At 40.7% G+C, this 18525-nt stretch overlaps 1 protein-coding gene across 1 annotated transcript in view; it reads left to right on the plus strand.

Annotated features, from left to right (window-relative positions):
* Positions 1-18525, plus strand: part of b4galnt4a (beta-1,4-N-acetyl-galactosaminyl transferase 4a) — a 129357-nt gene that overhangs the window by 86431 nt on the left and 24401 nt on the right. Inside the window, exon 7 of the mRNA XM_080027345.1 lies at positions 3787-3854. Coding sequence (XP_079883471.1) covers positions 3787-3854 — 68 coding nt within the window. The remainder of the gene's footprint in view (positions 1-3786; positions 3855-18525) is intronic.

The following is an 18525-nucleotide window of genomic DNA, read 5'->3' on the forward strand; positions in this document are numbered from 1 at the left end:
GGCTTCTTGCCTTCTGATTTACCTCCCGCCTACTCTGGCGAGGAGACGCTTCACTCAATATGCAATGACTCATTGTTCAGTGGGGAAACTGTGTGTGTGTGTGTGTGTGTGTGTGTGTGTGTGTGTGTGTGTGTGTGTGTGTGTGTGTGTGTGTGTGTGTGTGCGTGCGTGCGTGCGTGCGTGCGTGCGTGCGTGCGTGCGTGCGTGCGTGCGTGCGTGCGTGCGTGCGTGCGTGCGTGCGTGCGTGCGTGCGTGTGTGTGTTTCTTGTCCATACAGCGTGTGCATGCGTAACTGGGAGCATCTGCCACTTTAATGAGAAAACATAGGTCCTGCTCTTTACTTGTCCTTGTAATTAAGTCTTTGATCCTGCCGTTGTTCACCTACAGCTGATGAACTATCTGACAACTAAGAAGAGAAGCAAACATATATCGAAATATTCTTAGCTCAGGCAGTGTTATGAAGTTGAAAGTCTTAGTTCTCCTGAAATTCAGACGGACCAATTTCTTAATCTTAACGTGACATTTAGCTTCACGTTCACTCTAAAATGAGGCGAGATCACTTCTCCGTCCGTAGTTTTTCATTTCTCTTCAGTTTTTTAATTTGCTTTAGAAACAAATTAAGTTATCATGTCTTCAGCCTGCACGCATTTCCCTTTTCACTTAAAGGGTCGGCATTAGATAACATGTTTTGCTGAGAAGAATATTTTTTGCTCAGCTGCCTTTGCTGTTTGATCCTTCTTCTTTTTTCATCTGAAAAACAGCTCTTTCCGAGAAAACAATTCACTCACTGGAAGAATAGTAACTCAAGGTATTTTCAATGCTATTGTCTAGTTGAAGTTTTTCATTTATACTCAGCGCAAAGGTTTTGTAAGTAACAGTTTTTTTCCCTCTGCTTTCCTCTATTTTGAAATATTTGAATGTTCGCTTGAGATGCCTACTCCATTCAGCTATGATTTGTCAAAGTTATTCAACATTCACTGAAGGTTGGCTCATTTTCTCTTAAGAAACCAACAGCGCTTTGCAGTGACACAGCTTTTATCTTAATGGTTCTTTTGAGGAGAAAGAGCTCCAGTGAGATTCTACGGCACTACTTTCTGCAGTCTTCTCTGTCAGGATGAGCCGAAGAAAACATGATGAAAATGTAATGCTGTTATAAATCCCTCTAAAAGCGTTCGGCTGACACCAGTGGTTTCCTTTGACGGGTTTTATTGCAGACTTTTACTCCAACTTCACCGTGAAAACTATAGATGAACACACACAGTACAACAGAAATCACGGCATTAGCTTTACATAAAATCATATATTAGACGCCACATAAAGAGTCAAATAAGCAAAATAAAATACAGGGAAATAGCAAAAAACATACCTCGTTGGCTGCATGCTAATTACAGGGACTTTGAAACAAGATTCTTCTCGGCGATGCATATCACAAGCTGTTCACCTTCTCTCATGTCGCATCTCTATCTGACAAAGAGTAATCTCTTCGCACAAGAGAACAATCCGCCTTACACGTGACGTCATTTGACTAACTATTTAAATAAAGTTTTAAACTTAAATAACAAACACAATTATGAGAATATTATTAATATAAACAAAAATTAATTTCCTTAAGGCTTGTCTTATAATATGAAAATACTTATTCAATTACAGAATCTTTTTAATGATGACAGTTACAGCTGTGTTAGAGTTGATTCATAATAGTTACAGTTTTTATTTATTAAGCAGGGTTCCTACGCAGTATGGAAACAAATTTAATTACATTTTAGTAATTTTGAGGTCTGAATAAGTATGGGGAAAATATGTGTTTCAAGACTATTGCCCCCAACTCTCTAAAACATACACATCAAAACAAGCTAGATATTGCTATATACCGGTCTGATGACATACAAATAAACAAGCTGGCTGGAAAATGGTGTCTGGTTACCATGGAGATGATGGAAACCTGTCACCAGAGCATAAATTGAAAATGAAGTGTGACTCATTAATTTCTGTGGAGCGACATTTATCAAAAGTGTCAAGCTATACATTGACCTTTACTTTTGACTTACTCTTGAGTTTGGGTAGAACGATTTCCACCATAGTTGATGCAAGTTTTTGATTGCTGGCATCATAATGAGAAGTATAAAGGATAGTTGTTTTTAGGATTTGAAATGGAGGAAAAAAGAAGATCTTTTGACATCTCCAACATGGATGGGGCAGCAATTTTAAGCCAAATGCAAGGGCTTTAGAAGTCTGGAAATCTGGGTCTGGAAAAGTATGGAATAGTTTAAATGGATAATGTGAAGGAACCCTGAATTAGAAAGAAGACAGAGTGTTAAAGTACATGCTCAGTGAACACAATGGATAGTGAAACACACTTATAGACATAGGTTTCCAGACTCAAGCTTATCAGCAAACAAAGGCTACACATTTGTAAATTAGCAAATAGGGGTTGTGAAGTTAGAAAGAAGTGGGTTGAACCCAGACCTCTGAAGCCTGCTGCTTATCTCTGCATGAGACTCACAGGTAGTGGCTACATTAGCAGCCATTTCGCCACAAAGCATTGCACACCGCGTCCACGGACCACTTACCGTAAAATCTAACAACCACCGCTACTAATTTAAAATTCATAGATTTTAATTTCAATGTTGGCCCAAGGCCATACCAGCGTCACATCAATTATAAATCAGCGTGCTCTCCACTCAACATATGCCAACTTCAAATAACTGGCATTAGAAAAATCAACACAAAGAAATTTGCTGCAATTGCTTGAATGTCATTACAAATTAAAATTGTGGTTTAAAAGAAAATTGTTCATCTCTAATGTAAACTTGGTAAATTAAGTTTATCTCCCTGAGTTTACTCTACCGCCTAACTCACTGTTTTTGGTTAAATATTGTCTCGCAGTTATTTAACTCCTACAAGTCCTTCTTCTCTTCTATGCCAGAGGAAGTGTGGAAATGTACTACGGCGGGAGCATGCTGTGGGCCTCAGAGTAAAGGCACAGTAGCACACATTGTGTCCTCCTGCTCCCCTTAGCCAACTGCTTCACAGAGACTCTCAGAGGCTTTTAAAACTGCTGGAGGACTGGTTGCTTTTGGACGGACATCACTGCCTGTTTTTGAGGTTTTTCCTCCAATAGGGGTTCTATTCTCATGCCAGCACGAATATTCAGAGGTGCCATTGTATAGTTACCATATCATGTGTGTGTGTGTTATTATCTTGTGGGTGTGCGCTACTGTGTGTGCTTCTCCCTGTGAAAACATTGTGGTACCCAGGCTAAGGGCTCAGCCGCTGTTTACAGTCTCAAAGGCTCTTGTGATCCATCAGCGCTGTGCCCTGCCATGTTTTCTGACCAGTTTCAAACCAAGAAGTGTGGCCAGCACAAACAATTAAAGGCATGCCCATTGTGATCTCAGCCTAATTCTTTCATTATGGATCAGCGGCAGCAGGGGGCCCTAATTAGTCACGTTGTTGGTTTTGCTGAGGAAAAATGAACTGAAATGAACTGTTTTGACCACGGGCCTGGAACAGGTATCCCGATGAGCTGGCTTTTTGAGTCAGTGTTGGCAGGGAACCGTGTCCGATTTTCAGTGTATTCATCGTCATAAGCTCTGTTATGTTTGCCTACTGTGTGTCTATCAGAACTCCCCCTTCTGATTGACTCGCACTGTTGCTCTGTAGAAATAGTTCCTTCTCTACAATTTACTCCTCACATACTGCGCTATCATTCATGACCAGGGACGTGATCAGACCACTTCACACTTTGCTCCTCTCATCCCCTCTCTCCTGTCTTGTGTGTTTCAGCTCGGTACAGAGTGGACTGCTCCGGGCGAGTTCAGCAAATTCAGATCCCAGTCCTCCAAGTCTGTGCAGTAAGTACCTGTGATAACCACCACCACGTCTTAACAGCTATTCAGGTTATTTCACTCTAAAGCCAGTATATAGACCAAAAGAAAGCCTAACATCTGACAACAAGCTTGACAAATACACACCACTGGATCTTCTCTTGAGGACTGGGTCTAGTGGCTGCTGGCAGTAAAGTGTCTCTCTAGCTGTTAGGTAGCAGTCTGCGCCAATCATGCGTTGTGTAGAGACGAGTCAAGTCGGACTACAGCCTCTGTTATAGCATAATTGCTTCCGAACGCTTTTACTGCTCACACAAGGAGGAAAAATTGATGTCTGGTGATGTGTCTCTTCTGTATATCATTGTCCTTTCATGTATGGGTGAGTGCTTTCATCAGGTGTCAGAGTGCAGAGGATCATAACAGCTGTACGGCCTCTCTCTAAATGTACGATGAGAATGTATTAACCTATCAGCTCCTCCTCGATTCCACACATCTCTCTCCCTAATTGCGTGGAGATTCTTGCATAAAAGCCGCCTTTAGTGCGAGCACTGATCTGCAGCCGGTTTGCTTCTAAAGTCATTGTTAAGTTAATGTGTTGCAAGAGAGGAGATTCTAAGAACGATGCACCTATTCATTCATTTCCCACGCGTCTTTGCCTCACAGGATGAATCTGCAGATTCCTGTCTTAATCCCTGCATTAGGATTCAAATCAAACAAAATGCCTTGATGAACACACTCAATAGAACATTGTTTTATGAATTATGAATACATATTTACAGTTATGTCTCTTTCAAAAACTGGAAGCTGTGGATCAAGGATACAATTAATTAATTTTGAATGACGAAGCGATAAACAGTTAAACAATAGCTGTATGTATTGAACCATGACAAATGATTTAAAAAATCACCACTGTCATGAAGGATATGACTATGATATGATGTGAACTGTCACTGTGTGAGACGAAATCATCAAAAACTATATTGTTTGAATCGCTACTTTTCTACAACATTTGTAGAACAAACATAAATGTTAACATGTCATCTCAAAAAAATTCTGCTGAAAGAAGATGGATAACAAGAAAGACCTCAGATCAAAACTTAGCAAAACAATCCACATTGAACACATACTATGAAAGTGTCTCATGTCATACTATACTTTAAATTTTTTGATTACAAAATGAATTTGACCTGGATTTTAATTCATTGCACAACACACTAAAATCTCATCATAACTGTTATAGCAGTATCATTCTGAAGATTATTTCAAAACATACAACCAAAAGAAAATCTTCAAAGTCCATTAAACAACATTTGTATGTTGCACACTTCCTTTACACAACACATGAAAATTAATTAATGCCATAAGGGTCTGAACGCAGGCCAGGACTTATTGGTGGGTGTATGTGTTAGTCTGTGTGTAGGATTTACTGGGCCTATTGGTAGCACAGTAGGCACAGCAGATTACAAGAGTGCACAGATAGATGATACAAGTCTGAACACACACACAAACATACTGATTGCTGCTTACCACCTTCATTTGAAAATATTTTGATATTGTCTATCCTAATGGGTAACATGATTCCTAATTCCACTGTCATGAAATATCGTGTGCCAGAAATTAAACGGTTTGAGAAATGTGTTTTTTTTTTCAAGGGTAGGGCTAGCGTGCGCAAATTGTGTTAACGATGGTGTGAAAGTGTGGCTTAAGGTAATCAGGCACAAATGTTGTTTGATGTTTCTTTTCTGTGTGTGGGCGATATGTGTCAGAGAACATATTCATATTGTTGCATGCAAGCAAAGGCATGCCTCTGCGCATTAATTTGCATGGGTTTGTTAGTTACCAAGACGTTTAAAAACTCTCTTCATCGGATGGCTTTATAGACACATCCAACCGCAAACACTGCTTATTCGTCATCTTCCATCTCCCCGCCACGCTTTGAGACATGCATCCCTCACACACCATTACCCTTGACCTGTTAGCAAAATTGTTATGCTCCTGAGCATGGGAAATTGCGTGTGTAGCAGTATTAATCTCCAAGCGTTCATAAAAAGGTATTTTTCAAATTTGATGGGATAGAATTCAAAATGAGCAAATAAGCAGTGCAGAACAGAACAAGGTGTAATTTCCTAAATAGAAAAAGAAACGCTTCAGAGTATGTGTGTAGAGCAATAATAATCAGTCGTTAGACAGGTTTATAATCCCTTGGTGATATGAAACTTTTGTAAATTGGATAAAACAAAGAAATAATTGAACACAATTAATTGGGTGTCTCTACAATATTACACTCAATTTTGTAGATGGAGAGCCACTGTGAATATTATTAGCCATTGTGTATGCGGTTACAGCTACCCCTTGGCAGCGTGGTTCTCTTGTGCAATTTATCATTGAAGAATAAGTTCAGGGCCATTTATGCCTATTTACAGACTTAATTGTACCATAAAACTACACTCTAAAACAGATTGTTATCGTTTACGCGCTGCTCTTTGTAGTTATTATCATATTGGGACCAGAACAGGACGACATTGGAAATAACTGAACTTTAGACTGCAGTTATTTATATGTCTTGGTTCATTGGGGCTGTACAGCCGACTGTAGTACAACTGAGTGAACAGTGACTAATGGCTGCTGCAGGGTTGAATCATATTGTCAGGGAATGGAACACGTTGTTGATGTGTTCACTTGAAACACTTCACTCGCCTGATGGAGGCCTCTGTGTGATGCAATCAAAACAAGAAAACCTACAGTCACTCACACCAAGCACGCACACACACACACACACACACACACACACACACACACACACACACACACACACACACACACACACACACACACACACACACACTATACCCTCCAGTTGGCAGTCCTTCTGGTTACTCTGCGTCTCGGATGACTGCAACTGGAGCTTTCAGGTGCGCCACCCTCATCTCATTCACAATTTTTGTGCATTTACCCTGTCTCTCGCTCACTTTTTATGGCCTTCTCCCTCTTAACTCACTGTGTCTACTGCTATAATGGCAATTACATTTGGGGAGTGAATTTGAAACTGTAGGCGAAGGAAAGGTTAACGTTGTTCTGTGGTGTGTGTGTGTGTATACATGTGGTACAAACAGCATGCAGCGGAGACACATGCTGTTTGAAAATTCAGCAAAACTTTGCTTTTCTTCAAACGCCAACTCACCGCCAGCAGAGGGGTGTGGCCTTTCTGTTGCTGTGGTGAGTGATAGACTGTCCTAGGTGGCAATTTATATAAATTGGGATGGACAGAAAATTCGGATCAGTACACCTGCTTGGGAGACAGAGTAGCCATCCACTCCACCTGGCTATGACCACCTGGAGGTAATGACTCAAACAATTTAGTGCATGCCATGTTAGGGAGAAATTATTTTTGCCTTTGTTCTAATGCTGAAGTTTGCTTAATGAAAACTTGGAGTTGGAGAGTACTGGGCCCTCTTGCTGTCTCATTCTATCCCTCCCTCTCTTTTTTCTCTATCAGCTTCTTTCTTTCTGCCCTTGCAAAATACATGTCCTCCATCATTTGTGGTTCATTTAAATCGATCCATGGGAGTAATTACTCAAATGAGACGTAGCAACATCCATCAAAACAACATTTTAAAGCCCCAATGACTTGCTTGTATTTGGCACATTATCAATGTAAATAATAATAAGCAGCAGGACAATCAATTAACAAATAATTGATTAGATGGTTAAAAGTCAATTCATCAAAAAAAATATATAAAGCGCAATTTGAAAACATTTGCCTGTTCCAGCTTGTTAAACATGATGATTGCTTCTATTTTATATTGCAGAAAATAAAAATGTTGTGTATGTCAAACCATAAGAAAATGTTATTTGAAGACACCTACCGTGGGATCTGGGTAAATGTGTACCTTTTAATATAGGATAAAACCTAATGGAAGAAATTATGCACATTCAAAAACAACTCAAACTAATCCAAAAAGAACAACTTTTTTTGATGGCACACACACCTGTTGTTATGATTATTAAATTAATGCCTGTGTAAATTTGAAAGTATCCCTTTTTGTCCTTCTGTTCTTTTTTGTCTCTGCACATCTGCACATACCTGTGAAGTGACAGTGTGGCAGTGCCTGCTAGGTGTTGTGACAACAGCTTGATGAGTGACAGTGAAGTAGTCAGATGTGGAACTCAGATAACCCTGTCAGCACGATCTCTGCTCTGGGACACAGCTACCGTCGCCCTCCGGCTGTATAGACAACACCGCAGTGATTGACATTAGCTTAAATTTTATAAACTGAACTGCAACCGCTGAGTTGCATACTGAGCAAGTCTGACGTCAGGCTTGAAGTCAGAAGGTATTTCAGAACCATTTAAGCAGCTCAGACTGGGATGTGATTGACAGGGAGTTGAAGATTAAAAAGAATATTGGTTCTAGGAATATTGGAAACAAATGAGGCCTGCTGAATCTGATAGCAAAGTTGGCGTCTTCAGATTTTGACCTTGAGTGTAATGATTGACATTAAGAATGGCTGCTGCTGACCTTTGACAGTAGCATGGTTCGGAGGGGGGGGAGAGGGGGGTGGGGGTTCCAAGGTTATCTGAGATGCCACAGCTGGCCTTTTGAAGGAGCAGCGTTCAATTCTTCAACTGCTTGAAATGACATTTACGCCCAAATCCTCCACAGACACATGGGCGTTGACGTGTGTTCTCGCCTTTCTGTGTACGTGTACCTTTTCACTTTATAGGCCTATCATTCTCCTCCTAACTTTCTCCTCTTCGCTCATTTCATGTTTCTTTTCCCCGTCCTTCTCTTGCTTTTGAGACACACTGCCATCGATCCCATTTGTTTTCTGTACACATGACATGACATGAGTCAGCAGGAAACCTTCCAGAGAGAGACCAGTAATAGTTGGAAGGAGAGAGTTAACTGTGCCTTTTTCCCGGCAACAATGAGGGAGTGGCAGTGGAGAATGACTGGTTGGTTATTTCACTACGGGATCTCTCAGTATCTATAATTGAATCATTTAAGCACTGCTGGCTATTAGCTGGCGCGGAGTCACTATGCATTTAGAGGGAGGACAGTATAGTACTTGAGCTCGTGGCATCTTAGGAATACTGATTGAGCGTGGAGACGAGCTGAGTTGTTGCACCAGACCTACAGCAAAACACCTGCAATGTCTCATAAATTGACTTAATCACATGCAAGTGAGTTACTGTCTGTGTTCCTATCTTTATGTGCACAAATCCCCCCTGATGGTGTGTGAGTCCCAGCCTTTTATGGGACCCTCTCTCCACTCGTGCTAATTGGTTGGTACGATGTTGCAGCTGAGTTGTAGAATGGAGCCGTTTGCAAGCAAGCTGCAATGACTTCTCTGTCCCACTTCCTTCCCTCAGGCCTTCACTCCCCCATCTGTTTCTATGAGTGATGGGAGCCTGCTGTGCTGAGACACAAATCTATGTTTGAGTGTTTGTGTCTCTGTGTGTGTTCGTCTGTGTGGTGTGGCTTATGTTTGAATTTCTTTGGGGGTGTTGATGCACATCTCTCGAGCCGTGAAAGATTGTGGTAGCGGACATCTGATTGGCAGTAATGCATGAGTGCGACCATAGCGGTAACACAGTGCTGCTTCTGGCCAAACATGATTAGAGACAGTAATGATGACGGATGGTCAGCTCAAGTCTGAGGGAACACAGAAATCACACTCTGAGCAGCTTGGGGAACAGATATTTAAGCCGTTTTTGGAAAGTGACTTAGTGAATATCCCGCATGTATCAAGATGTCATGAGAAGACATTAATGAGGATTTAAAAGATAAGGTTAATTTAATTCTGTAATTGTCAGATTTTTAGCAAATCTAATTAAAAGACTAAAAACCAATATGAACAGTGCTCTAAGGTGCCATTACCAAAGTGTTTTTGTTGGATGGTCATACCGTGTCTGAACAGCGTCAGAGATGTCGGGGCTGCATCTGAGAATTTCCATAACTTTCCAGCCAGGACAATCCATCATTCATGCCCATTTTATGATTTTCCAGGTGTGCATTGGTGAGAAAGTGAGTGGAGTTCGAAGTTCTATCACAAGCAGTTATTTTCTAATTGTACAGTTATTTCTGTCACTTTTAGTGTGTTCGGCCGAGTGCCTTTAACAGTAAAGCCTTACTTATACTCCCAAAGATGTGAATCTTTGAAAAAAAATGAAAAAAACATTAAAGGTGCTACGAGGACCTTTGAATTTTTCTTTGAAACTCATTTGTCCTCTGACAAATTAATCTTGCCCCTGTAAAGCACTTTGAATGGCCTTGTGTCTGAATTGTGCTATATAAATAAACTTGCCTTGCCTTGCCTTGATGATCATAAATTACATGTAACAGCAAACAAGACCCCGAGCATGCTATTTTTTGAATAGTTTTTCTTAATGCCTTTGTCCGGGTATGCTCAAACAGGAACAACAGCTGGAGTAGTACAAACACTACCGCTTTTGTCCAAACGGGGTGCAAGAATTAACCCAACCTAAAAGTTCCTCTGAGAACATTACGCTGAGAAATTTCTTTGAACAGCTGGAAACTGAGGAAACACTACCCAAAATGGTGATTGCTGTATTTGTTTGGGGCTTTTTTCAACTGCAGATTAAGAAACATTTGTTGCACTAGTGAGTGTTCACAGCACCATGACTGTGTGATGTTTGGTGGATTTGCTGAAAGGCAAGGCAAGTTTATTTATAAAGCACATTTCGGACACAAGGCCATTCAAGGTGCTTTACAGATGCAAAAACAAAAACACATCAAGAATAGAGCACACATTAAAAAAAATACATAAAAAAAGCGAATGAGAAACATGAATATAAATAAAACATAAAATAATTAAAAAGTTTAAAAAGAATAAAAATAAATAAAAATTTAAAATTACAGGTTAAAACGGAAACAGTAAAGTCTTCAGACCTGATTTAAAAGAGCCGAGTGTTGAAGCGGACCTCAAGTCCCGTGGAAGTTTATTCCGGAGCTTTGGTGCATTAAAACTGAAGGCTGACTCTCCCTGTCTAGTCCTTACTCTGGGGACTGTCAGTAGCCCAGTGTCAGACGATCTGAGAGCTCTGACTGGTTTATATGGGATCAGCAGGTCAGCAATGTATTTGGGGCCTAAACCATTTAGGGCTTTATAGACCAACATCAATATTTTAAAATCAATTCTTAGAGTGACAGGAAGCCAGTGTAAAGACCTAAGAACTGGGGTAATGTGATCCACTTTTTTGGTCCTAGTGAGGACTCGAGCAGCAGCGTTTTGAATTAGCTGAAGCTGTCTGATTGACTTTTTAGGAAGGCCTGCAAAGACACTATTACAGTAGTCAAGTCTACTAAAAATAAATGCATGGACAAGTTTTTCTAAGTCCTGCTGAGACAGTAGCCCTTTAATTCTTGATATATTTTTAAGGTGGTAGTAGGCTGACTTAGTAATTGATTTAATGTGTTTTTTGAAATTCAAGTCTGAATCTATGACTACTCCAAGATTTCTAGCTTGGTGTGTGCTTTCTAACATAACAGATTTAAGCTGTGCGCTGACTTTTAATTGTTCATCCCTGTTACCAAAGACAATTACTTCAGTTTTGTCTTTGTTTAATTGAAGAAAGTTTTGGCACATCCAGTCATTGATTTGTTCAATGCACTTACTCAGTGCTTGTATCGGACTGTAGTCTCCTGGTGATATGGTTATGTAAATTTGTGTGTCGTCTGCATAATTATGGTAAAATAATTTGTTCTTGTTCATAATCTGAGCTAGTGGGAGCATGTAGATGTTGAACAGAAGAGGCCCAAGAATGGAACCTTGGGGGACCCCGCATGTAATATTTGTTCTCTCGGATGTGAAATTGCCTATTGATACATAGTAGTCTCTGTCCTTTAAGTATGATTCAAACCAGTTTAGTACAGTTCCAGAAAGTCCAACCCAGTTTGCTAGTCGATCTAGTAATATGCTGTGGTCAACTGTGTCGAACGCAGCACTGAGATCCAATAAAACTAATACAGAGCTTTTGCCACTGTCTGTGTTTAAGTGGATGTCATTGAGGACCTTAACCAGAGCGGTCTCAGTGCTGTGGTGTTGACGAAAACCTGACTGGAAAACATCAAAGCAGTTGTTCATTGCCATGTAGTTATTTAGCTGCTGATAGACAGCTTTTTCAATGATCTTGCTTAAAAATGGCAGGTTAGATATGGGCCTATAATTGTTCATGACTGATGTTTCTAGGTTGTTCTTTTTTAGGAGTGGCTTGATGACTGCTGTTTTCAGGGCCTGTGGGAATACACCTGTCCGAAGGGACATGTTGACAATTTCTTGGACATCTGAGGCCATACAGCTAAAAACTGTTTTAAAGAAACCTGTGGGTAGAATGTCAAGGCAACAGGAGGAGGAATTCAGGTGTTGTATAATGTCCTCCAGGTTTTTCTGGTTAATCAGACAAAATTCTGTCATGGCATTTGGATTGATTTCAAGTGGGCACAGGGATAAAACATATCTTGAAACCGGTATTGATGTGATGACAGCTTGTCTAATTTTATGAATTTTGTCAGTAAAGAAGGAGGCAAATTCATTGCAGGTCCTCGTGGAGAGAAGTTCAGATGCTACTGACACAGGAGGGTTTGTGAGCCTGTCAACAGTAGAAAATAGGGCACGTGCTTTGTTCTTGTTTTTGGTGATGATGTCAGAGAAAAAAGACTGCCTTGCATTTCTCAGTTCCGAGTTAAAAGTGCGAAGTTTTCCTTTGAAGATGTCATAATGAACATTGAGATTTGATTTTCGCCACCTACGTTCTGCTTTACGGCACTCTCTTTTTTCTAGTCTGACCTGCGGGGCATTTCTCCATGGGGATCTTTTTTTACCAGAGACGGCCTTCACCTTAGTAGGTGCAATGGCATCAATAATATTTGTAATTTTTGAGTTGAAGTTATCCACAAACACATTAACTGAGATACAGGGGAGGAGTGGAGTCTGAGAAAATGCTTGAACAAATTCCTCACTGGTGTTTTCAGTAATACACCGCTTCTTGATTACTTTTGTTTGGTCGCCTTTGTGTATAGTGACTGTACTTTCAAAAAACAAACATGAATGGTCGGAAAGACCCACATCAGTTACAGAAACCTTTGCAATGTCCAGGCCTTTTGAAATGATTAAGTCCAGGGTGTGACCTTTGTTATGTGTAGGCCGGTTCACATGCTGGGAAAGTCCAAAGTTTTCCAGGACATAGCACAGTTCTTTAGTACTTCTGTCCTCAGGCTTGTCAACATGTATATTAAAATCACCAACGATTAATACACAGTCAAACTCAATGCAGATTACAGACAGCAGTTCACCAAAGTCATCAAAAAAGCTTGCACAGTATTTTGGTGGCCTGTAGATATTAATAAAAATGGCTCGAGAGGCTGAATTTAACTTGAGAGCCACATAATACAATACAATGAACCTTAAAGTACATTAAGGTTTGTGTGTTTTGTCATAATGAAGGAACAATCTGGCTCATTGATGGGTTAATAGTCAATAGTTTATGGACAATGGTGGACCTCTGCATCACAAAGGAATAGGCTATTTGAGACTTTGGTCAATTAGCCAATACTTGGATCAATCCATTGTTGGTTTTGGTCTGTTAGAAGTATTGTGTGAAAAATGTAGCCATGTCCCTTAATTCTCCCTACTTGTTTATAACAATAATTGTGTATCTCTTACATTACTCGTTTAGATAACTCCTAATGTATAGCTTTTACATGTTGTATAGTTTTACGCTGATGTGATGTGATAATTGTAGTTGCATGATGAAGAGAGCATATTGTTCTAGCACAAATACACTTAACCCCATGAGTAAATGAGTTTCAATAGCAAGACATTGTGAAATACTGTAAACAATTGTAGAATTATTTATTTATCCCCATTCAAGCCAACAAGAAGGGGTGTTAATATGACATTAAAGTGAGGAAGGGGGACTGTTGGTCAGTGGTAGGGTGGTCCACCCTCAACTGCAGGGTCTGTGGTTTGATCCCCCGTCTCCCCGTCACATGTCCAAGTGTCCCTGGGCAAGACACTGAACCCTAAATTGCTCCCGATAGTTAGCTTGCACCCTGAGTGGTAGCTGCTGCTATCGGTGTATGAATGTGTGCTCCAGCTGTAAATCGCTTTGGATAAAAGCACCTGCTAGATTACATGTAATGTAATGTAATTTAATGTGATATAATGTAATGTAATGTAATAGAAGGGTGAAGTGGAGGCATAAAGACGGAAAAGTAATGAAGATAGAAATATCTATTATGCTATATTAGGTAACTACATATGGGGCATTGGAAAGGAGTGGCGTGCCAGATACATGAGAAGAAAGGGAGAAAGAGCAGGGGCATGAAGGAGAACGGGGGTGAGGGAAGGGGTGAGGGGTGGAAGAAAGAGGATTTTTTGAGGCTGCAGGGAAGAGCAGTGTGATAGCTCTCTGATGGATTAGAGGAGTTGCATGAGAAATGTGGTGAAGAGGGGAGAGAGCGTGATGGGGAAAAAAGTGAAGTTTGTGCATCTCCTTGGGGCAGCTCAAAACACTGGTATCATTAATGAAGTTGAGAGGAGAGCACTCACGCCGGCACAGTCTTTTATTTAAAGACCACCTGTGGGTGTTGGATAGAGAGAGAAATCAGGCAAGAGAGAGGGCGAGACGGGGACAGTGTGACAGTCAGATAGCATTAATGAGAAACTGAGATGGGGGAAAAGGAGGAGGAGACGCTGGGAAAAAACGAATCAGGAAAGAGCTGTAGCCGTCAGGGGCAAGATAGTGAGAGGATAGAAAGTATATATACTGGATCCAATTGACTTCAGCTATGTTCACTGCAAACCAGGTTAGCAATCCTGAGGGTATGTGTGTGATCAGTCTGTCTGCCTGTGTTGTGCACCCAGGCTCCTTTTGATTTCTCTGGACAAACTCGCAGTCCTAAAGTTCTATTTCTGACACAGGATTGTTTCGCTCATTAGGAAAAGGAAAACCCCTCCCTGAATGTCCATGCCAAATAAATATTTCATACTTCAAAATCCAGCCAACTTTGGGCAACAGTGATCCGTATTGAATAATGTTTATGCTCCAGCAGTCCCATCTTGCGTTCTCCAGCCCAGGCAAGCTCTATCCGTTTATCCCAGTGAAGGGAGACTGGAAACAAAGACTCCAATTAGTCAGGCAATTAGACTCTTGTTGTGTGCCCTCTACTCATCCTTTTGAGTCACAAGCTAATATCTATTCTTTCCCCTTCCATCTCTCATTTGCCCTTCATTTTTCTCTTTTATTCTTAGTTTTTATCTCTGTCTGTCTCTCTCGTATTCTGTATGAAGGCACTGAAATGTATTTTCCCTTTCGAGATACAGAAAAGAATTTACAATTCTCTTCATTTGCTATTAATCGCGTCGCTTCAATCTTTCTCTGCGCCTGTCTCTCTGTCTCTTCATCTCTTTCAACCGGAGCCCGGCTCGTCATCCATCACAAGATGATTTGTGTGACTGGTGCACACACGCAAACCCCCTCTAAGGGCAGAACACCTCTTGTGCTTCTTTGTTTTTTTCTCCTCTCCTTCAGTTCAATATAATACTTTTGGACAGAGAAGAGATCTTGGAAAAAAGTAATTTCAAATGTGTTAGTGTCATAGCTTATTGTCTTCTGTCATATCTTTATTTGGACCGATCATGATAAATTTCCCCTGTTTTATTCTCCCAGAGAATATCCGTCTTCTTCACGCCAAAGTGAAAACAAAACCAGGACACGGACACAAAGACGTCATGCAGAGCTTTAAAAAAAGGAAATAACTATGATAGATGGTGAAACACACAGGACTCAACAAATGTCTCGCCTCCGCAGTGGAACTAAATTACATAAACAAAAAAAGATAATTGGCGTGCAAAATTGCTCCAAATCGCAGCAAGAAAATATACAGAAAATCGCTTAACCAAAGCTAGATAAGTAAGTGAATAGGACTTGATGTTCTGCTCTGCATCATATTATCCATCTCTGTTTCTCAATGTGATTTGATCCTTTCATCTGTCTTGATCTTTCTCCCTTTACTGTTGATAGGCTTGCCATCTGTGGTGTGTATCTCTGTCTGTGTGTGTGTGTGTGCATGGGTTCCTTCCTGTATATGCCATCTTATAGCATGTAATCAGGTTTGTATTGGCTGAGCTGTCGCTGCTAAAGCTCAGGGTCTTTGTGTGTGTTGTGTTATCGTGAATTTCTGAGATTGGTGACCGGCTGCAAGAAGGAGATTATCAAATGCTGATGAAAGATAGTTAACCAAGGATGTATTCTTAGAGGTTTCTGTGTATATATTGTTATTTGTTTTAAGCATGTTGTCATCCTTTTCTCTGATTGTATTGTTATCATTGCTCCAAAGATCTTTGTGGTGGCAGACTGCACCTTCTTATCTTTTGACATTAGATTATCCCCCCAGATGGAGTCAGATTATGGGCTGAAATAGACAATCTAATGAAGGGTCAGGAAATGTAATAGTATATCCATAGTAAAAACGTCTACAGTCATCTGTTCGGGACAGAAACCTCGGAAACACTAAGGCCGACAAAAAATATAATTTTGGGTCCAGGATGTGAAAGATGTGAAGTTCCAGCATGAAAATGAATTCGCCAGAAATGGGACGGTGAGATTAAAGGTGCTGTAAGCGGAATGGTTCTTTTAGCTAATTTCCTGTCAGTGACTGCAGTTAGCAGTCCCCTCCCTCGTCCGTACGTCACCACATTAATGCACTGCGATCTTCAAGCAGCGAGTTATCTAACATCATCTCAGATCCATAAGTGCGATAAAACATGATAAAAACCATCAAAACAGACATTGGGAAGGATTTTTACCTGCTCCACCATTGTAGGCGCATAAACATTCACCCATCTATCGCTCTGCACATGCACCGGCAGTAAGACGTGCCGGTTTGTAGCGTTCTCTCTGTTGATTGGATATCAGTTGTGGGATCCCAGAAAAGTTTTGCTGATTACATGCAGTGCGGGTGACGAGATCGGAGTTATGAAATGCACACACTATATAAGAGATCACTGTATGAATATAGATCGATTTAACATATACTGTATGTTAACATAAATAAATCGCTTACTTCACCTTTAAATTCCCTCAGAAATGCCACTGTTTGCAGACCAGTTGTGTTGTGTCTGATGTCATATTTTTGAATTGATTGAAATTATTCTGATAGCCCACTTTCCCCAAAACATTCTTTGCCTTAATTAAATTTTCAATTTGACTCGGTTTTGTCTGATGTAATTGCCAGATCATCTACTATTTCCTCTTTTTTTCCGTTTGGAAGTATGGCTCGGCATAGAGTCTATGATGGCGTTTTGTGTTCAAATCATATGGGAAAGGGCAAGCAGGGTGCCAGGAGCCTGAAAGTGGCACTTACATTCGCCGAGTGCCGTTTCAGCAGCTGCACCGAGGGGATGTTCCCTATTCATGAGAGAGTGACCTTAGCACACTGTCGCTGCTCTCCTGCACCTGCAATGATTTATTGGTTACAGAACGCTGGGCAGCCGGATGGTGCGGGCGGAGTTTGTGCATGAAGGCAACACGTGATTGACCCCCCTTCATCCTTTGTCCTTCCATTTCAACTCGGGTCAATGACGGCAGCAAGAAACATGCACACATACGCCGCAAAAATAAGTCCAGCTTTAACTGTAATTCATCAAACCTTATTGTGAAAGACTATAGCCATTTATGTCTGGGGGTGCTGAAAAAACGTAGTCCATTAAGCAATTACTTGACGGACAAAAAAAACGGTATCAGGACAATTTTAATAACCCCTACTGGTCATTTATCAAGCAAAAAGGCTATAAGCAACTTTGAGGTTCTAGGAAAGCAACATATAAATACAATATATTATTATAGAAAAAAAAACTTGTGTCTGGCTTCTCAAATAAGACAATTGTTCTTCTTTTCTGTGTGGGTACTTTTAACTGTCGGTCAGACCAAACAACCAGCTTCAAGATGTCACCATGGCCCGTGGCAATTCGTCGTAATAGGCATCCGTTCCTGTTGTTGCCGTATAGACTGAAAGATTCACTGCTTTCAAACTCATAAATATGCAACTCCGCTCTAGAAAAAAAGGGATAACGTTATGCAACAAAAGTTTCCCTGTCTGCTCGCTTGCCTTTCTTTGGTGTTATCTCCGGTTTTTGTCAGGCTAGTTTCAATGCAAAACACAGACTTCATCAAAGAAGACTTGTGTTTGTTTCAGGGAGACAAAAAGGCAGCAGGAGAGAGAAAAGCAGCCCTCGTAGGGAAAGAAAAGAGGCACGGGAAACAGAAACAAAGGAGGAAAATGAACAGGAAAAAGAACAAGCCCTGATCCCATTGCGTGGAGAATCAGAGCACATACATAATATGGAGGAGCCAAATGACTCCAAAGTTCAGAGTAGCAAATGTTTCACAAATTACCAGGCCGTGGCAAACAGCATTAACATGATCTTGTTTATAGGACTTTAATACATGCACTATCCCAAGAAGGTTAGATTTATACGCTGTTAAGGCAAACAGTTTACACAACTGTGCCTGTTTACACTGTCGATGTTTACTGTTTATGTATATACATGCAAAACATGGTTCTGCTCACTGCCCAACACTGTGCGTATTTGTCTGTCTGTCTGTCTGTCTGTCTGTCTGTCTGTCTGTCTGTCTGTCTGTCTGTCTGTCTGTCTGTCTGTCTGTCTGTCTG

Source organism: Ammodytes marinus (assembly GCF_949987685.1).
Source record: "Ammodytes marinus genome assembly, chromosome: 5".
Classification (NCBI taxonomy): Eukaryota; Metazoa; Chordata; class Actinopteri; order Uranoscopiformes; family Ammodytidae; genus Ammodytes; species Ammodytes marinus.